This window comes from Camelus bactrianus, chromosome 5 (assembly GCF_048773025.1).
Source record: "Camelus bactrianus isolate YW-2024 breed Bactrian camel chromosome 5, ASM4877302v1, whole genome shotgun sequence".
NCBI classification, from domain to species: domain Eukaryota; kingdom Metazoa; phylum Chordata; class Mammalia; order Artiodactyla; family Camelidae; genus Camelus; species Camelus bactrianus.
In genome coordinates, this window is record NC_133543.1 from 93,174,832 (window position 1) to 93,197,226 (window position 22,395).

Genomic DNA, 22,395 nt, shown 5'->3' on the forward strand with positions numbered 1-22,395 from the left:
AAGCGAGCTGCAGGATGTGAAAGAACAAAGAGAGGGGAAACCAAAGGGGGCGGCATAATTCTGAGTCTGAACTGTAGAGAAAGGAAACTCAGATTTCCAGTAATAACACTTTTTTTTTTTTTTTTCAGAATCGTCCAGTGGGCTTCCTAAAGGTGACTGTTAATAACAAGACTAGTGCCCACCTGTGGAACCCAGATTGCGGGCCAACGCTCAGCTAAGCACTTGACAAGCAACGTCCCCTTCAATCCTCAGGACGACCCATTAGGAATAACGACCTACTGGAATATTCCAGGTCCTAACTGACCAGGAGCAAATTAAACGTATTTTTTTTTTTTTTTAAGTCCATGAAGATGCCGAAGGTGAAAGTATAGAGAATCAGGAAGGTCAGGAAACTAAGATCAAAGGGCTTAGTGAGGTTAAATAAATCTTTCCATGAGCTAGTAAGTAATAGGAACGAGAAAGAGAACAGAACTTAAATTCCCAATGTAAGCTTAGAAAAAAAAGTGTGCCCAGACTATTTTAAGTTGTGAACTTGTTTCAGGTAAAAATAAACTGACATGATTTTAATCATCTCAATCTTGAGAAAACGGCCCAACCAGGCTGTGATATATTGGCAATGTGAAAGCCAGATGTAGATTGTGGTATATATATTCATGTGTCATATAAAGCTAGTTACGTTGAACAAGTAGTTATTACATATGTCTGGGAATTTTATTTATGATACATTCTAAGAAAATTTCAGATGCTTTGGGAAGTTAAAATAATTTCAAGCTCTGGAGAATAAAGTATGGAAGAATTCAAGTTGGGGAAGCATTTAATTATCAAGCTGGAAAAGCATTTAATTATCTGTGACCAGGGAAAAGTTCAGTCAACTTTTTGACTATTTCGGCTAGATGCTATTACATATGTGGCTATTTATTAGCATCTGGAAATTGGAAATTTGAAGTATGTGTACTCATTAATATTATCAAATTGTGAGATAATGTAATATAAAATATTATTTACCTGATGCGTGTAACTCTTGTATTGATTCTGAAGGTGTCAAAGGATCTGGATTTAATATAAATAAACAAAAAGTTCAGATAAATACATACTCAGATACTGTATTCATTAACTATGTATAATTTATACTGAAAAATTAAAATATACTGTCTTAAGATATGAGTCCCTTCAATAAAGCTTTGTTTTTCAAGACAAGTACCTTAAGTTGCTTACTTCTTTCCTGAAAAAAAAATGCTATGAACAGAATTGTTTTAATTCTCAGCCTCTTCTTGAGCACCAATTTTTCTATCAGAAATCTGCTTGCTATGACACACAAATTTTTATGTTCACTGTTGATAATATCAGATCTAGAAACAGGTTATCAGGCTTTCTTCTGAGCTACTGACAAATAGTAAAAGACTAGAATTCAAATGACAAAAACAGGTTTGATTCTCTTGCGTATCTTAACCAGCCTGTCTAATCCAGCAGTAACTTGGCACTAGTTCATAAACGTAACACAAAACAAGAAGCTAAAAATATTATGGCCCAAAACAACTTTCCTACCCTTTATTCTATGAAGGCATTTAGTTTAATGTATTTAATAAATTAGGAAAATAATGGAATAATGTATACAGCTTATATTTAAGATTAACATGACAAAACTTTCATAGGCTTAGTAACGTACGTACTCTCTTTTTCCCTCGAAAATATTAGTGCAAGTTATAATACAGATGGAGATGCTCTTTACCATCTTAGTTCTGCTTTCCACGAAAATCAAAAGTATATCTTGTAATTTACTCACTTCTTAGAAGTATTTAATGAATTTATTTACAAGTTTATTTGTCTTATTGAGGTATAACTGACATATAGCATTATATTAGTTTCAGCTGTACAACATGACTCAACATTTGATTACATTGCAAAATAGAGGTAAAGTATTTTAAGTTCCTAAATCACTTAAGTGTTTTCTTTGCATCTTGATATCTGATTAATTTCTGATGTTTAGATGAATGATGCTCATCCTCTACTGTGATTCTCCTGGTATGTGTGTGTATGTATACATAATATATACGTATATCAGTATATATATAATATATAGTCTATGTGTATATATATATTTTAACAAAAGTAATAAATGAGTATATCATCTGTAGACCATGTATGCTATAGTAAGTATAGTAAACAAAATGTGAAGCCCCAGTTTTACCTGCACATCTATCTCTGACCCAGAGTATCAAGTATTTACAACGTTGCCCACCTGCCTGCCTGCCTTCCTCCCTTTCAAGGTAACAGTTTTCTTCATATAAATCTCATTTTGAGGAATTGCATTTTAACGTGCACACGTTGATTGAAAATTTTAAACGAATTCATACTCACAGAGTGTAACTCTTTCTCCCTGTAATTTTTTGTCTCTCAAAATCAAAGGGAAGTTGTCTTTTGGAGCCAGCATGGTGAAAGACAGTGTGGCTCTAGGTTAAAATTCTTTGATTTGTAAGCATCAATTTTGTGGTTATGTTGACCTTCTCTTTAATGAAAAAGGAAACATAGACAAAAATTGAGAAATACAGCTCTGTATTCTGGGCCACATGCTACCAACTTCTGCACTTTAAGCTGATGACCTGGGTCTAATGTCCATGTGACAACTTCAGACAAAATCAAGACCGAGGAAACAGGAAAACAGCAGCGAACAAAGACAAAACAAGCAAACAAACAGAAGTGTTTACTCTGTAGGAACTGATAACAACTCTGGGATTTATTACCTGGAATGTTTGCTGATCTTATGGGGAGACACAAAGGAATAAAGTGTTCATGCTGACATACTTCCTGAAGAAAATCAAATTTATACTGGCATAAAGTCTGAAAAAGAGGTAAACAAATGACTATTATTTGCACACTAAGAAAGTTAATATAATATCTACACTTGAATCTTCTATCTACAAAGGAGATGGAGTTAATTCTGTGTGACCACCAGGTAATTGTTCAGTTTAAAGGATTTTGTCCCCTCTCAAGTGGTAAACGCAGCCAGGCTCCTTATTTTTGGAGATTGGTCAGGTTTCTTCAAGAAGTCATCCCATTTGTATCCTACACTGAACTTCCAGGGGATACGATCTTAGTCATACTTTTTATTATTTTAGCTTTGATCACAACATTTATTCTGAGAAACATGCTGCCTCACTGCATATGCAGAGCTCTACAGTTACATTCAGCTCAAAGGACAGGTCACGCTAACTCCTGGGACCCAGAAGATAAGACCACAGATAATCGAAAATTAGAGTCTCTCTCTTTTATTCTAGGGTACGCTATTTAATTCCACCTCTTCCCTGCCCCTGCAAACAAGTCTGTCTTTTCAGTAATGCTTTGATTAGGACAGTGATAAATGGAGTGCAGACATGGGCTAAGACAACTTAATACATGTCTTAAAAACAACCACATAAATAGGAGCAATTAGTGTGTTCATAACCATTCTATCTCATTGTCATGCAAACTAAGTAATCAGCTTTTTAAGGCTCAGTTAATTGTGTTCATTATATTCACTAATACCAGCTGACAAAATCAAATACATTCTATTTGCTCAGATATTTTAGAATTTTGTGGCAACTTGAGTCAATAATTTAAGATACTGCCATCTCAAACAAGGTAGTATACAACAGTGCTTTGAACATCAAAGAGAACAGGAACATAATTGAATTACATGTTAACGTTTCTTCATTGCGTACATTCTGTTCAGTCTTTGAAAAAAAAATGTATAATTTAGGCCTGCTGGAATTATTCCTAAAAGGATATTCTGCAAATTTCATGCATAATTGGAGGACTAATGAAGAATGTCTTTCAAAAGATGTTTACAGAGAGAATTGGATTCTCAAAACCAAATGACATATAATCACGTAACTCTCCGAGCCTAAAGTAAATCTCCTCTGACAAAAAGTAATGTGCAGGCTCCTAAGGATAACATGAAAGGCTCTAAGAAGATCATTATTTATTTTTGGCCTTTCCATATTCATTATTTTTTCCTAATACCTTGATAATTTCACCTTGGGGACTCATCTTCCAATGGGTAGAGGTTAATGGGGAATTAGTACTTCAGGTGCCCTGTCTTCCCTCCCCTAGAGGGAGGCATGTGACCCAAAGCAGGTTGGTCACATGCTCTTTTCTGGAAAATAAATCTTAGCAGAGTGTTAAGAAGAGAAAAATGGTCCCGTTTGACTATTTAAGCAGCGGTGGACCTTGGCCACTGGTCCCTCCTTTGGGATTACTCTTGTGCCCTGGAAGTGCCCTGCTACCTGCTCTTTTCCAAGCCTCATTCTCCAGAAATTTTATCAATGCTATTCACTCCCAGTACCCTTCCAATAAATTCCCTTTTGCTTAAACTGGAGTTTCTGTTGCTTGCAACACAAAGAAGCTTGACTGATGTAACGTTCATGATCTGGCCCATTTCCTGTCTTATTTCCCTCTATTATGTAGCTCAGTGGCTCTCAGACTTGAGAGGGCAGAGGAATCATCTGAAAGTCTGACTGCAATACAGATTTCTGGCCCCGCCTGTGGCATCTCAGTTCTGAGATCTCTGGGTGAGGAACACATTTTGAGAAGCACTGCCCTCTGGACAGTCTATGTGCCTGTCTCCCAGCACATATTCCCCAGTTAGGGAGGGTGGGCAAATGTCCCATTTTGCCCAAGACAGAAAGTTTCCAGGGAAGGGGGACTTTCACTGCTAAAACTAAGACAGTCCTGAGCAAACCTGAGGTACCAGGATTGCAACTGGAAAGAATCACTCCTTTTAACCGCCGGGAGGAAATGGAAGTAACATGCAAACACTTTCATGCCACACCCCTTGGTCCCCCACGAAGGAGACTTACTGAGCAGATGAACTATTTTAAAAGGCTGCCTCTCATTGGTATAGAAATTATTTTTTGATACGGAGAATGGATAGGTTATTGTCTTAGATGGATACACGCTAGGACCAGTTTATTTATTCATAATGTAACAGTTTAGAAAGCTCTCTCTCCTGCATGTGGTCCTTACCTTGGGATCACCAGAGGAGAACATGCTGATGTAATTGTTAATCATCTTAAACACAAAACCCCGGTCCATAAACGTAAAGCAGCGCTTAAAAAAAAAAAAAATTCTAAATTCAGACGTTTTTACTTTAAGGGTCATTAAGTTGTTAGAAAACATGATTAAGTATATTGATGGAAAATACCATGTAACTCAATAATAAATGTTTTAAAAATCTCTACAATATGTTTAAGCAGTCATCCACATATGGCAACTAATTAAAATTCTAGATACCAGGAAGTTATAAACCCATATTTATCAATTTTACAAAACATCTCTTAGAGGTTTGCAATGAAATATTACAGTCCTTTTCTTTTAATATAGAAAGTTTTGGTTTTCACTTGTCTGTTTCTTAAAACCACTTAGTTACATTTTACTATTGTTTTTTAGTAATTTGATTCCATAGTTCTTCAGGTGAACATCCTTTGCTGTACAACACTGGGTAGGAACAGGGGTGGCAGAGACAGGTTAGGAAAGCCTTTTAAATCTCACTGGCCTCCTTCAACAGACCAGCTTTTCAGCCAAATTTGAAGAGTGAAGGTAAGAGAGCCCAAGATTTCCATCAGTGAGCTGCTTATTGTTTGTCTCTCTTATTCTGTCGTCAAACTTTCCTAACTGTAAATTAGGAGAGTCAGACAGTAGAGAGGTTTGGAGGAGTCAGGCAAGTCTTCCAAGCTGGCACAGTGTCTCTGGAAGACTGATGGCCACTTAAACAGCAACCAAGCTACAGTGGCCAATTACTGCACTAGACGAGCGTGAAGTAGGCATGGACCGTATTCACTGATGCAGTATCTTGGGGAAGCACAATAGCGGATTGGCACATGGGGTCATTAATGCGTGTGCGAGTTTAACTCCGTCCATCCACATGTGAGTGAGCGTGCGCACTACACGGGGAACTGTCTCAGCTGCCACACCACTTGGTATAGAAGGCTTCTTTCTTGTCCAAAGAGTCCAGTGTGATCCACTACAATGGTTTTGCATTTCTTAATCTCTCCTCAACATTACAAACAAATCTCTTTTCTCACAAAGGACTGGACATAAAATCTTGTTATAGGTACCAAGGTATAAAATCTTGGTGTAGCTATAGCAAGTGGGAAGTCCCCCGCCGAAATACACCTGTGTATAAACAAGAGCTGTCTTCGCCAACAACGTTCTTCCAGTTGTTAGGTCACTTATGTATTTGCTGTGTTTTTCCCTTTCCATTTGCCTTTGTTTTCTTCTGAGTTTTTTTTTTTTTTCATGTACCTATTCATAGCTGTGTTAACATACTGCTTCATTCATATTTTCATTTTTTATTATGAATTTAAGTTCTTTCAGTGACTCTCTAATAAACAGTAAATGGCCCCTGTGTCCTCCCATCTCCCAGTAGAACAGTGACGAGAGGTAGACATCAGGGCATAATCATAGGCTCAGAAGATGTAGCCATAAGTGGGGGAGGGGAGGAAAAGAGGGCTTTCGTGTCTTCTGCACTAGGCATGAGAATTCCCAGCAGAGAGAACCTGGGAGCGTCGGATCTTCTGCAGGAAGAAGTCCTAATCTGGTGACCCTTGGGATGTCCCCAGTGTGGAGCTCTCTCCCCAGGAGACCTCTGTGGTCTCCTTCCTGCTGGAAAAGGGAGGAAGACCATCCTGTACACATGTGGGCTCTAGAAACTTCTCAGGAAAGAGCTGGAGAAGAGAAGCCATGGGGAGGTCTTTGGTGAAGACACAGAGCCCTCTGGTTAGGTGGCAGAAGGGGTTGGTAAGTCCGGTCACTGAACCAGAGCCGTGGCTTTTGCCACCTCCTTGGGGCTACTGTGGCTACTCTGTGAGTTTTTGAAGGAGATCAAACTCCATCACCCATGGATGGGGAAAATGAGGAGCAGGCTGCCTGCCTTGGGGATTGAGGAAAACTCACTTAGAGTTTCTTGAGATTTAAGAAGACTTTCTATGTGGTAAACTTGTCATCTTCTTTCAAAGCGGCACTGAGGGAAAAGGGGGGGTCATTACTAAGATACAAACTCAGTGGAATCAGCCTTCTTCCTGCAGAGAGCCCTCCCGCCGGTCAAGCTGCATCAAATATGCCTATCCCGTCATCGGTCCCCTGTGTCTGGTCCCCCCCAGCATCTTAACCCCAGGCTCAGGGGCTCTTCTGCTCATTGCTGAGGCCTGGAGGGGCTTCTCTGCTTCTGCTTTAAAATAATGTATATTAACTTCTACATCAGCAGAAAATAATTTATAGCAGGCTTTGGCAAACTATCGCCCACGAGCCCAAACTGGTACACTGACTGTTTTTTTAAATAAAGTTTTATTAGGACACAGTCACACCCATTTGTTTACGTATTGTCCATGGTGAATGGTCTATGGCAGTTTCTGTGCTAGCAGAGTTGAGGAGTTGTGACAGAGACTGCATGTCCTGCAAAGCTAAAAATATCTGATATTTAGCCATTTACAGAAAAAAATTGGCAGACTCCTGATCTAAAGAATAACTTACACTCTACCAGACTCTTTAATCAACTAAAAGCCATAAATTCTAAATTACATGCAGAAGTATATTGTTGTACTGAAAAAGTATTATTTTGTTTTACCAACTGTGAGAACCAATGAGAATTTTACTCTGTGGGTTGTTCAGTGATGAATTATGAGATCTCAAATTGCACAACACAGCACACGAATGCCTTTTCCCTACATACTTTACAAAACCACTGGGCCCATCATTTCCTTCTTCATCTGGACACTTTCCTTTGCCTTGTGCTACGTATTAGCTTAGGTACCACATGCAGCAAGTTCTGCATAGATGAGGTTTATAGAAAACATTTATTTGTTCCAAAAACACAGAGTATTTAACTGAAGCAGAGTAGATATGAAGATGTTCTCCTTTCAGGGACTAACTTATCCATCTTTTTTTGGGGACATGTAGAGAGAAATACCACAGATGTTTCTTTAAACAGATTTTGCTACCAAAGGCTGTCTTTTATATTAGGTGATTTCCGAATAGTTTCCAAAAGCCAATTGAAATAGAGTAGTGATTAGTCAGACAAGTGGGTAAAAAGAGAAGGCTGTCTGAGAAGGAAAAGTAAAATCAGAATGAACTTTCCTTTGCTACCTCCTTGGTATTACGCTTGCTGAAGAAGAGTCTCTAGACAGGTGTGCCCAGGTAAGTTACAGTTGTGACCCAGGTGGGTGGCAAATAGAAAAATTACAGAAGCTACAGAGGTAGTCATGGGTCTCTTTGCATTCTATCCACTTCTAGGAGAAAATAGTCAGAAATGGACAAGGTTTTGGGCATAACTGTTGTAAAAATATTACTTTCTTATGAGGTGACGTAAAGGATGGCACATTCTCACCTAGGTCATTTTTATATGGCTCTCTCCATTCTTGGAAAACAATCTTGGTACTACTATGGTGTTATATGTATTGATTATTAAATTCAAATGACAACTAATTTACAGTATTTGATGACTGATGTAGAACTCAATAACCAAAACAGATGAAAGTTATTTAAAGCCTCAGTTGAGTGAATAACTATTATCAGATCTCTGGGAAGACAGAGGACGTGTAATGTCAATGGTGGGCACTGGTGAGCAGCTGAATGCTCAAAGTCCATCAGTTCACAGGCATTGTGCCTAATGACGACATTCAATTTTACATTAAAAAAAATCACTTTCTCTCCTTGTCCCTTTTTCTCTCCTAGTTCAAATGATTCGTCTAACAAACTTCACATAAAGTTTTTTTTTTTTTTAGTTTTCTGGGTCAAATAATTGCCATTAAAGCTATGATTTGAAAACAACGCTTATAGGATGGACTTTTATAATGTAAAGTATATTAAACTAATGTTTCTATTTATAAACTTCACATGTAATACAGCTTTCAGTTTGCAGTTCATGGATACACACATCTTATAGACTACATTTGTTTATCTCTTGTCAGTCTCTGCTTTTTTTACCCAATGATTTCACAAAACCACTGGTATCGCCATTAGCTCTCTACTTTGTGTCCTTTTTCATCTTGGACACTTTTTATTTGCCCTCATGTTAGACATTAGTTTATGTACCACCAGAAGCAGCTTTTGCATAAATGAGCTCCAAGGAGAACACACACGTATTCCAATAAGTACAGAGCATATAAGCTTTGTATTTAATAGATAAAGGGTCTTTCCCTTTTTAAGAGACTTGCTTATGCAACTTCTTTTTTTTTTTTTTTTTGCAGTTTGGGGAAAAATACTGCAGATATTTCTTAAAAGCAATTTGCTTATAAACTGGATGGTATGTCAATTTTTCCAAATTTTCTTTTCCATCAATCCCTTCAAATATACCACTAGCAGAATAATAAACTTTATTCTTATAAGTCTTAAAATGTGGTAGAAAACAAGAGTAATTTTTTTCTCCTTTATGCTCTTCCTCCTTAAGCAAAAAGCAAAATTAAGAGGCAAAACATTGAGGAAAAAAATTCAAGATGAGATCAAATATGGTATGCAATTTGAAACTGCGTTTAATACATTAAAAAAGAAATTAAGCTAGATTAAAACTTATCAAGGACAACCTAGACCAGTTTTCCATCCACCTCCATAGCTTCTTGTCTTTATGTTACCAGGATTTGTTTATAAACAGTCACACCTCTCCAATGTGTCCTGGTGCCTACTGTAAAGAAACAGGACAAGTGGCTTCGTCAAGGTTACCATAGTTGGGAAAAAGAAGGAGTAGAAGAAAAATATCTTTCTGGTTGAATATATTATCTGTTAACTGATATACCATTATTTTACATTAGCTATTTTTGGGCTAAGCGTGTTTTTCTTCTCAATTAAATATGAATACCTGTAATTCAAAGAAAGACTGCTAAATATCTGTATACATTATATATGTGCACTTTATGTTGCTCAGCACTTTGATAATTTTCCTTTTATGTGATTGGTGCATGATATTTTCATCATGTATGAAAGACCCTGAAGGTAATAAAACAAAAATGCTAAATTCCCTCAAATGTTCCCAAAGTGGCTCTCTGGCATCATTGTTAGAACTATAGCCAAGCCAAAACCTCACTTCAAAGGCAGAAACGGCCAAGAAAATAATGTTGCCACAGTGCAGCTTCTCCTTTAAAAATTCCACTTCTTTAAAAAAAATAACGAAGAACGACATTTGGCAACACTCAAGTAGACAGTTTTCTCTAACCTTGGCTGTTGCTCTATGTAACTCCAAATTGGAAAAAGAATCTCAAAAGGTATTTCAAGCAGGAAAGCTGTAGAGGTAGAAGTATTCATCTCACAGTGATGGTCGTGACTCCTCATCATAAGTGAAGCCGTGACAATGAACATTTCACGTATCTCGCATCCAGTGTCACGGGGGCTTGAACGGAACCGTGAGCTTGTGTAACTAACTGTACCTTAAGAAATCTGGCGACGCTGTGGTTTGCCCTTCTTGTTTCTTCAAGTGCGTCTTTGTTTTTCCAAATCACGTGGTCAGACAGAACCATGACAAGATTGTCCAATTCATTTTGGTAAGATTCAGGAAATCTCTGAGGCCGGGAAAGCTAAGGAAAGAATGGGTCATTTGTTTATAATGGGGCCTGTGACATCCGAAGGCTGCAAAGCATCAGCTGTAAGACCTATTACCTTTTATATCATCACACAAAAGAGAGTCCTTTTGAAAACTTGAAGGCAATAATTAAAATTTTAATGTTAAGGTCATGCTTTCCATCAATTTCATTTAATGCTTCCTTCTATTTTGGCCAATTAATTTTTCACTTTTTCATTATAAAGTAATATGATAACACACCTGAATTGCAAACTATTCAGACAATGTAGAAATGTAACATTTTCTATAACCTCTTAATTCCTCTCCCTTCACGCTCAGAAAATGAATATTATTCTAGATTTTCTTTAACTCATAGTTCTCTGTTTAATTTAGAAATCTGTTTTTTTGATTTCTTAAAACCAAGAATCCTCCAATAAACAAGTATAAGGAATCAGTGAATGAATAACTGACTGAGCACAGATATTGGTCTGAAATGTCCTCTAATAAGTAGTGAGTCCCAATTAGTCTTTAAAAAAAAAACGTTTCAGCTTTATTAAGAGATATAATTGACATATAAAATAGAGATGTTTAAAGTGTACACTGTGGTCTTTTGATACACATATGCACTATGAAAGGACTCCCCCACATACTTTCTTAAGACATCAATCACCTGACATATATATTTTTGAGGGGAGAACATTTAAGCTCTATTCTCTTAGCAAATTTCAATTATAACAATACAGTGTTATCAACTATAATCACCATGTTTTCCATTAGATGGTCAAAGTTTATTCATTTTATAGCTGAAAGTTTGTACCAGCGAGTCTTAACTCAGTGGTCCCAGCATATGCCACAGCAGGTGCCAGTGGGACTTCACAGTCAAGATGCTTTTGCCACAAGATGAAAAGTGATCTGGCTGTGAGATGACATAATATACATCACACAAAACTCTCTAAACCCCTAAAGACTGCCCTCAGGTCCAGGAAGCCACTCCTTCTGTCTGAAGTCCTACCCACCAGGGGGAAGTTTCAGACAGCTGAGCTTCCCCATCTCAGTCTCTGCTTTGTGAATTTACACAGCCCCATTGCACGAGATAGGTAAGACCCGTTCATCTTTATAAGTTGGCTTTAAAATTAGACTCACATTTTTCACCATATACAGAAAACAGAAAATGTGGTGTTAGACGGAACCAAGAACGGACAATCAGGAGATAAGGATGTTTATTCCAGTAAGTAGCCACAATTCCTCCCTTTGTTCTTGGACCAGAGTCAATTTTCAGATCAGGTCCCCACAGACTGAAGAGGAGGCAGGTCCCTAAAGACAGCCGCCTGCAGCACCTCAGTCAGGATACAATGTGATGATTCTATCAGTCCTTCTCCAAAGGGCCCACAGGCTTCTCTCAGGGACCACACTAGGCAGAGGGGAATACGCATGTTTCAAGTGCTACTGAACACAAGATCCAAGTTGATACTGACATCTGGAGACCAAAACACCATCACGTCAACCCAGTTAAGAGTGGGAACCTTATTACAGGATCTATACAGTAGTCCTGCCCGAAGTTCTGTTAACAGCAGGTCCATTAGGTTCAAAGATCCACCCAGTAGCCATTTGCCTGGTCCAGATGTATAATTTATACGGATCTAATTGGCAGTGGAGTAATCTCACGCTGGATGCTTGGCCTTCAAGCTATCCCAGTAGAGACGGCCCAGTGGAAGCCCCTGACACTGCCCCTCCTCCACCAAGAGTGTAAATGGAGACAATATCGCTGTTCACACCATCTCCACGCCCTGCAGTAAGGTCCTGATTTCATCTCCTGGTGGGGGAGGTGTGGTGCCAGGGGTTTCCCCTTGGCCTTACCCACGATGAGAACAGAGGGAAACATGCATGGAACTCAGGTGACTCACTTGGGAACTTCTTGGGACCAAGAAGAGCGGTAACTATGAGCGGTCTGAGTAGAGCGTGGTTACCAGAGGCTGAGACCACCCTGGACCACTCTGGAAAGAGGGCTCGGGTCACAAGAGCTAAGTCACCAAGGCTTTCAGAGCTGCCGGCTGAGGGTGAGGGGAATCTAGACCACATGGTAGAGGATGGAGGTGACAAGATCCATGGAGGGTCCCCAGACCACGACAGTAAGAGGGGCTACAGTTAATCCCACCAGCCTCCCTCTTCCAAGTTTCCTTTCATGGAGGAGAGGACTGGCAAACACGTGTGATACATGGTGTAAACTGTGGACTATAGACCGTGGTGGCAGCTATGGACGTGCACAGCTCAGCTATTCCTTCAAGATAAAATTTACCGGGATGGATGCAATAGCCACTAAGTCTTTGGGGTTCCACTCACACGTTCATACCAAGGCCACCTTCTCCCCAGGTTGCTCTGAGTAACAACTGAGTCAGCAGAGGTACCAGAACGAGGCCGCCCGCTCGCTGTGGACTCTTCGAATGAACCTTCTTTGCTCTCAGATGGCCCACTGGCCCAGCTAAAACTTTCTCACTACAAGTCTCCGTCTAGGTGATCTTCCTTCCTCTGCCATCTCCTCTCACAGGTGGCAGATCTTTGAGTCCTTTTGCCTGTCCCTCGTGTCCTTTGTAGCCATTTTGCATTTCTAATTTTGTCCTGGCATCTGCTTCTGAAGGACCTGTACTCACACACGCAATCGTTTCTCCCCTTCAAAAAGCAATCAACATACACTGCTAAGGTTTACATAGCAAATAAAAACGGAGCTGATGAGTGCATATTCATGAGAGTAATTGCTGCATACTATTATATTACCTATAATCTTACCTGAATTTTATTTGTGTCAATCAAGTGCTGTGCCATTGATTTTAGGATAATTGCAAAGAAGAACCAGGAATGCTGTTAGGAAAAGAAAAGACAACAAGAAATTTATTATCTTATGGTAAAATTATGATAATCCTTTTCTTCACAACATGTGATATTATGAAATCTTTATCTTAACATGTGCTCTTTGAAATTAAGTGTATCAGAATAATAATACATTCTCCATTATGTTAGGAGAATCTTATCAAAGTTCCAATGAAAAGAGTAACTGCCAGGCATTTCTGTTCCTCAGTCACGTCAAAGAATGTTTAAATTAAAACAAGATACTGGTTTACTCGACGTGGCTGATTAGACAGTAGTCTCATGAAATACTTCTTCACTCGGTGTTCTGTTTGTTTCACTTAGTTAAACAAAACTAAACTCTTTATATGAAAATATTGGTAGTTAAGCCCACCCCTAACAGGGACAGAGGCAAGAGTAAAAGTGAAAGTCACGTGCGGAAATATCAAAAAGTTCAAAGTCATGCTAACAAAGTGCCAAATGAAATATGCTGGATCCTCCTTTCTTGATGAATAGAACTCCGTGACAACGTGGAACGTGGGGACACTAGGAGGGCCGGGCCCTGGCCTGCCCCCTCTTCTCACCAAGGCTCCGTCCTACACTTCAGGGGCCCGGGGTGCACATGGGTGACTGTCCAGCCTACACATCCAAGTGCTGTTCACAAGCCCGTCCTTCTCTCTCCTTTGGGTCTGGGGATGCGCTCAGGCAACAGGATTTTCCCTCTGAAGGACGGACTTAGGAAAGAGGTCCTGAAGGGAAGCGGGGGGGCCCCCAGGGGTCACTGCTCTTGGTCACTCTCATACCTTTTCCTACGGGAAGGGGTGCAGCTGGAGGAGACCAAAGCACATCCAAGGACGGCAGCCCCCCTCCCTTGGGTCTAAGGGTCTTACTTATCTCCAATACACATACATCTTATATGTACAGTTTAAAGCTCTTCTTCCCTCCCCAGCCTCTCCACCACAGGTAACAATTTTGAATTTTGTGCTCATCACTCCCTTGCTCTACTTCATAATTTTGCTACCATTTTTTTTGACCTTAGAAACTGTTTACTGAAATAGACCCCCAGAAGCACTTCATTCCTGACAAGTCTCTAGTCCCACTATTGCTATAGAATAGCCTTTTTTTGCTTTTTAATTGGAGTAGATTTACAATGTTGTGTTAGTTTCTGATGTACAGCATTTTGTTCAGTTACATGCACGTATATTCTTTTTCATATTCTATATCATTATAAGTTATTACCAGTATTACACATGCCACTGAACTGCATATAAACAGAGTCATCCTCTTTGTATTCTCTTGTGATTGTCTTTTTCATTCAACAAATTCTTTTCTGAGGGTCATTTATTTTGAGTTATATAGCTGGGGGTCCTCTATTGTCACCGCATCGCACATATAATCTCAACTGACTTTTCTGATCCACTGTTGATGGGCACTTGAATTATATCCATTTTAGGCTGATCCAAACCATGCTGTTAAAAGCTTTTGAGTACCTGGTCCTAAAGCTAGAAGATTGAAATGAGGAAGAACGAACGTTTAAGTTCTAAAGGGGCACCTCTGGCTCAATAAAGGGGTCTGTTCTTAGTAAAGTCGATACTGGAAATGAAATTCATGTTGTTGGGAATATTTAATTAATACAAGGCACCCACATCTTGTCCAAAATATTTTTTAACCGTTGTGCCAAATGTTCTAACATTTGTCTCTTAATTTAACTAAGACCTGCCGCTCTCCAGCCCTCAGCACCCCGTCCTGCCTCCGCTATTTGCCTCAAGTCCACCAGGACTCATCACGTTGGGCCTCTCACCTCTGTTCACGTCTGATAACGGTGGGCACCCCACTCCGCTCTCGGCAGGATGCTGCACATTCCCTTTTGTACCTGTAGCTCACTGCTTCCCATTTCCTGAAGTCCACCCACCATTCCTTCTGTCTGGACCACACGTCCATCACCAGCAAGATGCCCTAAAGATGCAACTTCTCCAGACACTCCCGTCACCTTGTCTTTTAGCTGAATGCTGTTTCTCCCCTGAGAACCTAGCCTCCCTGGGCAGGCAGCCCTCTTTAGCAGCCTCCATCTCCACCCTCTCTACAGGCAGTTCTCTGTACGGCCATCAGAGCGATCCTTTTAAACCAAGGGCAGTTCCCACCACTCTTCTGCTCAAAACCCACTAATGGCTCCCGATTTCGCTCTGAGTAGAAACCAAAACCCCTGCAGGGGCCCACAGGCCTTATGCCACCTGCCAAAGCTCCCATTGCCTCTCTGGCTGCATCCTGCCTCTTCTCTTCTTTGCTCACTGGACTTCAGCACCTCAGCCTCCCTGCCATCCTTCAGGCACGTCCACCAGGCATGCTGCTGCCTTACGACTTTATACTGGTCTTAACCTGTATATTGTTTTTTTTTTTTTTTAAGTTGAGTTATAGTTGACCTACAATATTATATTAATTTCAGTGAATCAATATTTTTATAGATTATACTCCATATAAGGTTGGTATACAAACTTGGCTAGATACCCTGTGCTGAATATTAATTATATCCTTGTAACTTATGTATTTTATACCCAGCAGTTTGAACCTCTTATTCCCCTGCATTTATTTTGCCCCTCCCCTGCTCCACTCCCCTCTGGTAACCACTAGTTCTCCATGTCAGTGAGTCTGTTTTCTTATATTCGTTTGTTTATTTTTTAGATTCCACATATAACTGAATGAAATTTTGTTATTTGTGACACTGTGGATGTGGAGGGTATTATGCTTAGTGAAATAAGTCAGACAAAGAGACAAATACTATATGCTTTCTCCTCTACCATTAATATCCTACCCTAAACATCCCCAAGGCCGGCGGGTCCCTCACCTCCTTCACATTTTTTGCTCAAGTATTACCTTCTTTATAAGCTCTATCCTGGTCATTATATTTACTTATTTATCTATCTATCTATTTATTTAATGGAGGTACCAGGGGTTGAACCCAGGACCTTGTGCATGCTAAGCACATGCTCTGCCACTGAACTATACCCCACCTCCACATCCTGACCATTCTACATAAAACTGCAAACCTCACCCTGCACCCTCAGCACTCCCAATTTCCCTTACCTGCTTGGTGCTTTCTTTTCTCATGCTACTTCTCACCTCCTAACATGCAACTTAATTAATCCTGTTATCATATGTGTAGTTGATTGTTTTTCTCCCACAGTAAAAGGTAAGCTGCCCCAGGACAGAGATCTCACTCTGTTCTCTGACACATGCCCCGTGTCTAGGAAGGTGAGGATGGCGCTAGTCATGAGGAAGACATTCAGAATGTATCTGTTGGATAAACTGAACGAATATAGTCATATGGCTAATTTAAATTTAAACAAACAAATGGCTTGGCTTAGGATGATTTGATTTTAGCGAACTCATGTTGACACTTACTGATCCAACCTTCAGCCTTCCCTCCTAGCTACTGACCAATCAATCATCTCTCTGTCAAACCATGACAGATAATTCAGCAGAGGACTAAATTCACTTGTCTATAATAGTTTAGAGTTATCTCTTTATAAGTTTCTCACCATCTCTTTTTATGTTCCTGCAAATGCACGTGTTTCAAATTTTTGGGGTCAGAGAGTGGCTGTTTATCTGTTTCTTCTCAGCTGTCAATATATTCATTAATACATCATTAATCCTTTTCCCTCCTACTGTGCCTAAAAGCCCAATAAACTTTATTTTTGATACCCTTAGCATTTCTGCATTCTTTAGATCATTTTTAACAGTCACTCATTCTGCTTTTGGGCCAAAGGACAAATTGGGTTTATTCTGCTTTTTAAGAGGATTTGTCCTCTTGACATAGATCTCTTTTGCTTAATATTTTCATATGCCACAGTTTCAACATGAAGCTTGTACCAGGAACTATAAGAGAAATGAGCCATAGAAATCAATGACTCCTACCACCTTCCGGGCTGAGAGTAAGTCATCCCACATACTAACAACGAAAGGACTGTCTTTAAATTCTTTACCTTCAGGACATGCTTGACTGTTGTGGAGTCATTTGATTTCAAAAGACCAGTCACATTTTTAGCCAGTTCCTCATGTATAGTTCTCTCCTTGCATGCCCTGGTCTTGAACACGAACTGAAGAAAGTCCAAAAAGGGAAAAAAGTTAAATACTTAAACATTATGCTCCATTATGCGTCTTGAAATTATCTGCTCATGCTGGATTTTGTCATGAATAAATGAAGGCCCAATGGTAAGTGCGATACACACCTGCTTCTATTTAGGGCTCTGCACAGGGAGGGCCTTGCTCACCTAAGCTGCCCTTGAAACTCTCTTTGTAGAAAGCAAAACGAAGGGCCAGAGAGCAATTTAGCGCGTTCAAGGAAGCGTGGAGGGCTGTGACCCACCTACTTGGGATACACTTCCCCTTCTCCTTCCTTCCACTGGCAACAGCTGGGTGGCATGGTAGCATTTCTTCATCCTGAAAGGATGAAGAACTCAAATAGCCACTCAGATAGCCACGTGGGGAAGCAGGAACCTTCCAGAGGCCAGTAGGTGAGCTCCCCACAAGCCCGGGGCCACTACCATCTCACGCTCAGACACAGCTATCAGCGGGTTCATGAACATTGGCTGTCAGCAAGGTAACAAATGCTGCTCTTTTTTTTTTTTTTTCCTTAAAAAACTGGTTTTGGCACCACTGAGTGCATGTCATGATTAGTTTTCCATATTTCTTCATATACTTTAAGTATCAGTTCATACACATATATTTAAAATATAAAATATATAATATTTTGCTTATGAGTTGGGTTTGCCTCAAGGAAGGTCATTTCTTCATAATGTTCACAACTGGGACTTCACTAAGTTAAGGGTGAAGGCAGGCAAGAAAGTCAAAGCAGAGGCACGTTTGCATTTGGGTCTCTATCATTTCTTTGAACTTCGTAGCTCACTGACACCTAAATTGTCCTGATGGGGCCTGACTTCTCCAAGCTCACCCCAAAGGAGAAAGAGAAGACTAAAACATGCACGAAGGTAGCTAAAAATCAAGAGTCGTATGATTTTTTCCCCTCAGAGATTATGACTCAGGTGAGGGCAGTGTTGTCGTTGACTATTTAATCCCACGCACAGTGACTCAGCCCCAAGGGCATTTCAACTAGCTCTGAAGTTTTAAAAAATTTTGGCAAGAACATGTCAGCCCTACAAATTGCTGTAAACCATGGCATTTGATTAGATCGACTTCAGACATACATCTTTGAAAGAGACATGGTGCATGTGTACGTTTTGGATATTGTAGATGGAGTGAGTTAGCAGCATTTAGCACCACTGAACTTGAAATGGTGTTTAGTTTACTTCTGAATAAATATAAATTAAATCAAATATCACATCTCTCAAGGGCATCAAAGCACGTACGAGCAGCAGTTTTTATTATACTCTGAGGTGTGGGGCTTAATATTGATGCATATGTTAAAAACTAATTTTTTCCGCAAAGGGTTAAAAAAAATCAGACTCCTTGGTCAAGGGCAGGCTGTCAGCCATGTAGTACAACAGGAGTCAAATCGCAGAATAATAGAGCTGGATGTTCATCTGGTCCACCCCATCTCACTACACAGAGGAGAAAAACGAGGTTCAGAGAGGTGGCTTGCTCACAGTTAACTATTTAACCTTGACGAGAATCTAGTTTTCCCCCTTGCTACTTGAGTGCACTTTCCAGTTGGTTATGTTTATCAGGCTGTGTCTGTTTTAGATATATGGAACTACGTGATCTAAAATCCTGAGGAATTGTTATCAGCTTGGAATTCCACATAGCTCTGTTTCTGCACTTGAACCACTTCAAAGCAAACTAAATAAGCAACCTCCTATATTACAAAATCAGATGGTCTCATCAGGCTATTTCGAACATCCTGGTTAAATATAAAGACCATTCCAGGATGCATTTCCAGTACACCCTTCAGCATCACAGATGCTGTCTGAGAGCTGACCTAAGGCTCTCATCAGGAACCAGCCCTCACTGTCACAACGAGAGCCACAGTATCAGTGGTTCTTAATGCAATTTCCAATGATTCTGCTGAAACAAGATAAATGTGTGTTGAAAAAGAGATGACTTCATGCAATATGGATTGGGGAATTTTTTTCTTCCCAGCCCCTTTGGTGATTGAAATGGAAAATTGGGGTAAATGTTGAGAGATGATTTTGTTGAGTGATAAACTCATCAATACCCTATAAAAGTAAGCTGTGACTCTACACTAAATAGAGAGCAAACTAAAAAGCATTTGTAGGTGGAACTGGCCTCCGGCAGCTGAATTGTAGATCTTATTGGGTAAAATTATACCACTGGGAAATTACTGTGAAGTAACTATTTTTGGCGTATGGGCTATTTTAAGGAAGGACACAGGCTCATGCTTAAGTATTTGGGAAGACATCTAACATTTCTGACAGGTAGAAAATATGTACATATAAAACTGTAATGAGAAAAAAATTCCTCACTGATGCTATCTCGGAGGGAGGGGTTCAACTCAGAATAAAATTTCTAGCTATTTCCTTTTACAGGAGCATTTTTGTCACGTTTGTAGCACAAAATGCCCCAAATTCTTCTTAGTCGCCTTTCTATGTATCTAAAATAAATGGCTATATTCTATCATATTAATGGAATATATTCTTTTAATTAAAAGGATCTCTGTCTCTAAAAGATATAATCTATGCATAAAAATAGAAATTTAGGTCCTCTGTGCGTTACAAAGTAATATAAGGTACTTTTATTTATCTCTGGATGGGGTTTTTGCTTCTCATTCAAGAAGACAATATTTAGGCCGGAACTAAAATGTGCAAACATCATCACAAGTTCACTGGCATTCATTCACAGGCCAGCTGGAAATGAGAATAAAACCACGTCTGAGTGAACATTTGACAAGGTGACTGGAGGAAGCGAGCGCACCGATGGAATGGGCTAGTGGTTCATGCCAGAGGATAAAGGACTTAACATACCAGAAGCAGGTACAAATATACAGTAACTGGGAAAATGAAATAATGCCTGAGAAAACAATAAAAAGAGCTAAGAAAACATTACAGAAGAAACACAGCGCATTCAACAAACCAACAGGAAACGTCTTCCTGAAATTTACACAGGAATTGCATTTATTTGTAATGTTGACATCAAAGGACAATACTTCTCGTCTCCTCTACAGACTCTTTCTTGGCTCTCTCTCCCCCTATAAATATTCATCTGCACACGTACACATTATTTATACATTTATACATTTAAACACTACATCGAGCCCATCAATGCAAAGAGACAGTATTGTAAGTAGCTCCGGGGAATGTCTGATATGACTGTGGTGAGCACCGCCCAGCTACACGGAGAGCCTTCCTACTTACTGCAGGCAGGAAATGAGACAAGCCACACAGTACGAGGGGACATGACCAGTGCCCGAGTGGTAATTTCATACCTTAATGTAGGACTGGACGGAGTGGTCCAGCTGCTCCTCATGGCACCTGGCCACGATGTCGGTCAGAACCCTGGAAAAGCAAAGCTGTTCAGTGGCCTTTCTGGAGAAGGCAGGAAAATAAATATCACTGCATCTGTCACCGGAGTGCTTGGCAGACTGCGTATGAAATAGTTACTGAGTGAATGAATGAACCAATGTCAGACTCCCTCCTCTCCATTATCCCCTAATACTGGGTGTTCAATATCTGTAATACCCGTTAGCCATTTCCAACCTTGAAATCTCTAAACACTAAGCTCTAAGTAATGTCTTATGGCTGCAGGATCACACTGGAGGCATTTTTGCCCAAACTGCATGTGCTATTATGGTCTGTGTGCTTGTTGACAGTGTCTTCTTAGAAAAAGGATCATTTTTAGTACTTTGTTAAAACTTAAGATCTTTAACCTCTATCTATCATATTTTAAAAGGGCTTGTCTTCCAACTTTGAGGCATTATATATATGCTTTGGGAAAAAGTAATTAGTTTAAGGTATAGGTTTTGGGGTTTATTCCCCCTCAGCTGGGTTAGGGTTTCCAGTAGCAGAGGAGGTACGGGTTGACTTCTTCTCATGAACACGTCCAGTTGCTGCATGGCTGTGTTGTTTAGGAATATCTCAGAATTTCAACAGATCTATCTGCTGAAATATTTAAGAGTTTTGCCAGTACAGCTGTATATACTTATGCTGAAAAGAGCATACGTTAAAGGCACAGCTGGGGACTTTTAATCTGGTTCCAGGACTCGCTGGTTGCAGAGCGATTAGGGATACTTCAAGTTTCTACAGCTTCAGATTTTTAAAAATGAGGCTCTTATTCTGAAAGAGGCTAACGATATGCCTGGGAGTTATGAAGGTACTGGAAATATTTCAATGTCAAGAGTAATTTTTTTTCCAGAATGCTGTGACTAATATTTAAAAAGAAATGAACATTTGGAATATAAGACTCAATAATTAATTAAAAACACTCTCTCTAGAAAGAGGAAACTGGAATTGCCAAAGTCACCAGACAGATTAGTAATGTTGGCAAAATTTAAAGTGAGAACAGTTGAAGAAAAATTGAACATAATAGCAACAACAGAGGATCTAGTGGGAGTGTGAAAGGGCACAGCCACTCTGGAAAACAATTCGCAACGTTCTCAGAACCCACACACACGGCTACCGTGTGACCCAGCAACCGCACTGGGCATTTATCTCGGAGAAATGAAAACTTATGTTCACCCCCAAATCTACCCCCAAACTGGAAACAACCCAGCTGTCCTCAACAGGTGAATTTTTAAACCTACTGTGGCATGGAATACTACTCAGAAATAAAAGAGTGAAGTACTGATAGATGCAACAACCTGGATGACTCTCCAGAGAATTATGCTAAGTGAAAAACGCCAGTGCCAAAAGTTTACATAGTATCATACTATACAATTTCATACAAACACATATATATATATATATGATTTATATAAATTTGTACATTTAAAACAATATATACTAAATTTATGAATTTATCATAAATAAATATGGTACATATTTTAACATATATAACATAAATAATCATATACAATTTCCAATGGTTTATATATATAAAAATATATAATTATAATCTGATTATAT

The 22,395-nt window shown here is 39.5% G+C and overlaps 1 protein-coding gene across 8 annotated transcripts in view; it reads right to left on the reverse strand.

Moving 5' to 3' along the window:
- DOCK10 (dedicator of cytokinesis 10) overlaps window positions 1-22,395 on the reverse strand; it is a 241,667-nt gene that overhangs the window by 36,906 nt on the left and 182,366 nt on the right. For all 8 annotated transcript variants that reach the window (XM_074364399.1, XM_074364398.1, XM_074364396.1 and 5 more), the window contains exons 25-31: window positions 20,760-20,829; window positions 17,344-17,457; window positions 13,307-13,378; window positions 10,392-10,538; window positions 5,002-5,085; window positions 2,742-2,838; window positions 1,006-1,050 (exon numbers count right to left, since the gene is read on the reverse strand). In XM_074364399.1, the coding sequence (XP_074220500.1) occupies window positions 1,006-1,050; window positions 2,742-2,838; window positions 5,002-5,085; window positions 10,392-10,538; window positions 13,307-13,378; window positions 17,344-17,457; window positions 20,760-20,829 (629 nt within the window). The remainder of the gene's footprint in view (window positions 1-1,005; window positions 1,051-2,741; window positions 2,839-5,001; window positions 5,086-10,391; window positions 10,539-13,306; window positions 13,379-17,343; window positions 17,458-20,759; window positions 20,830-22,395) is intronic.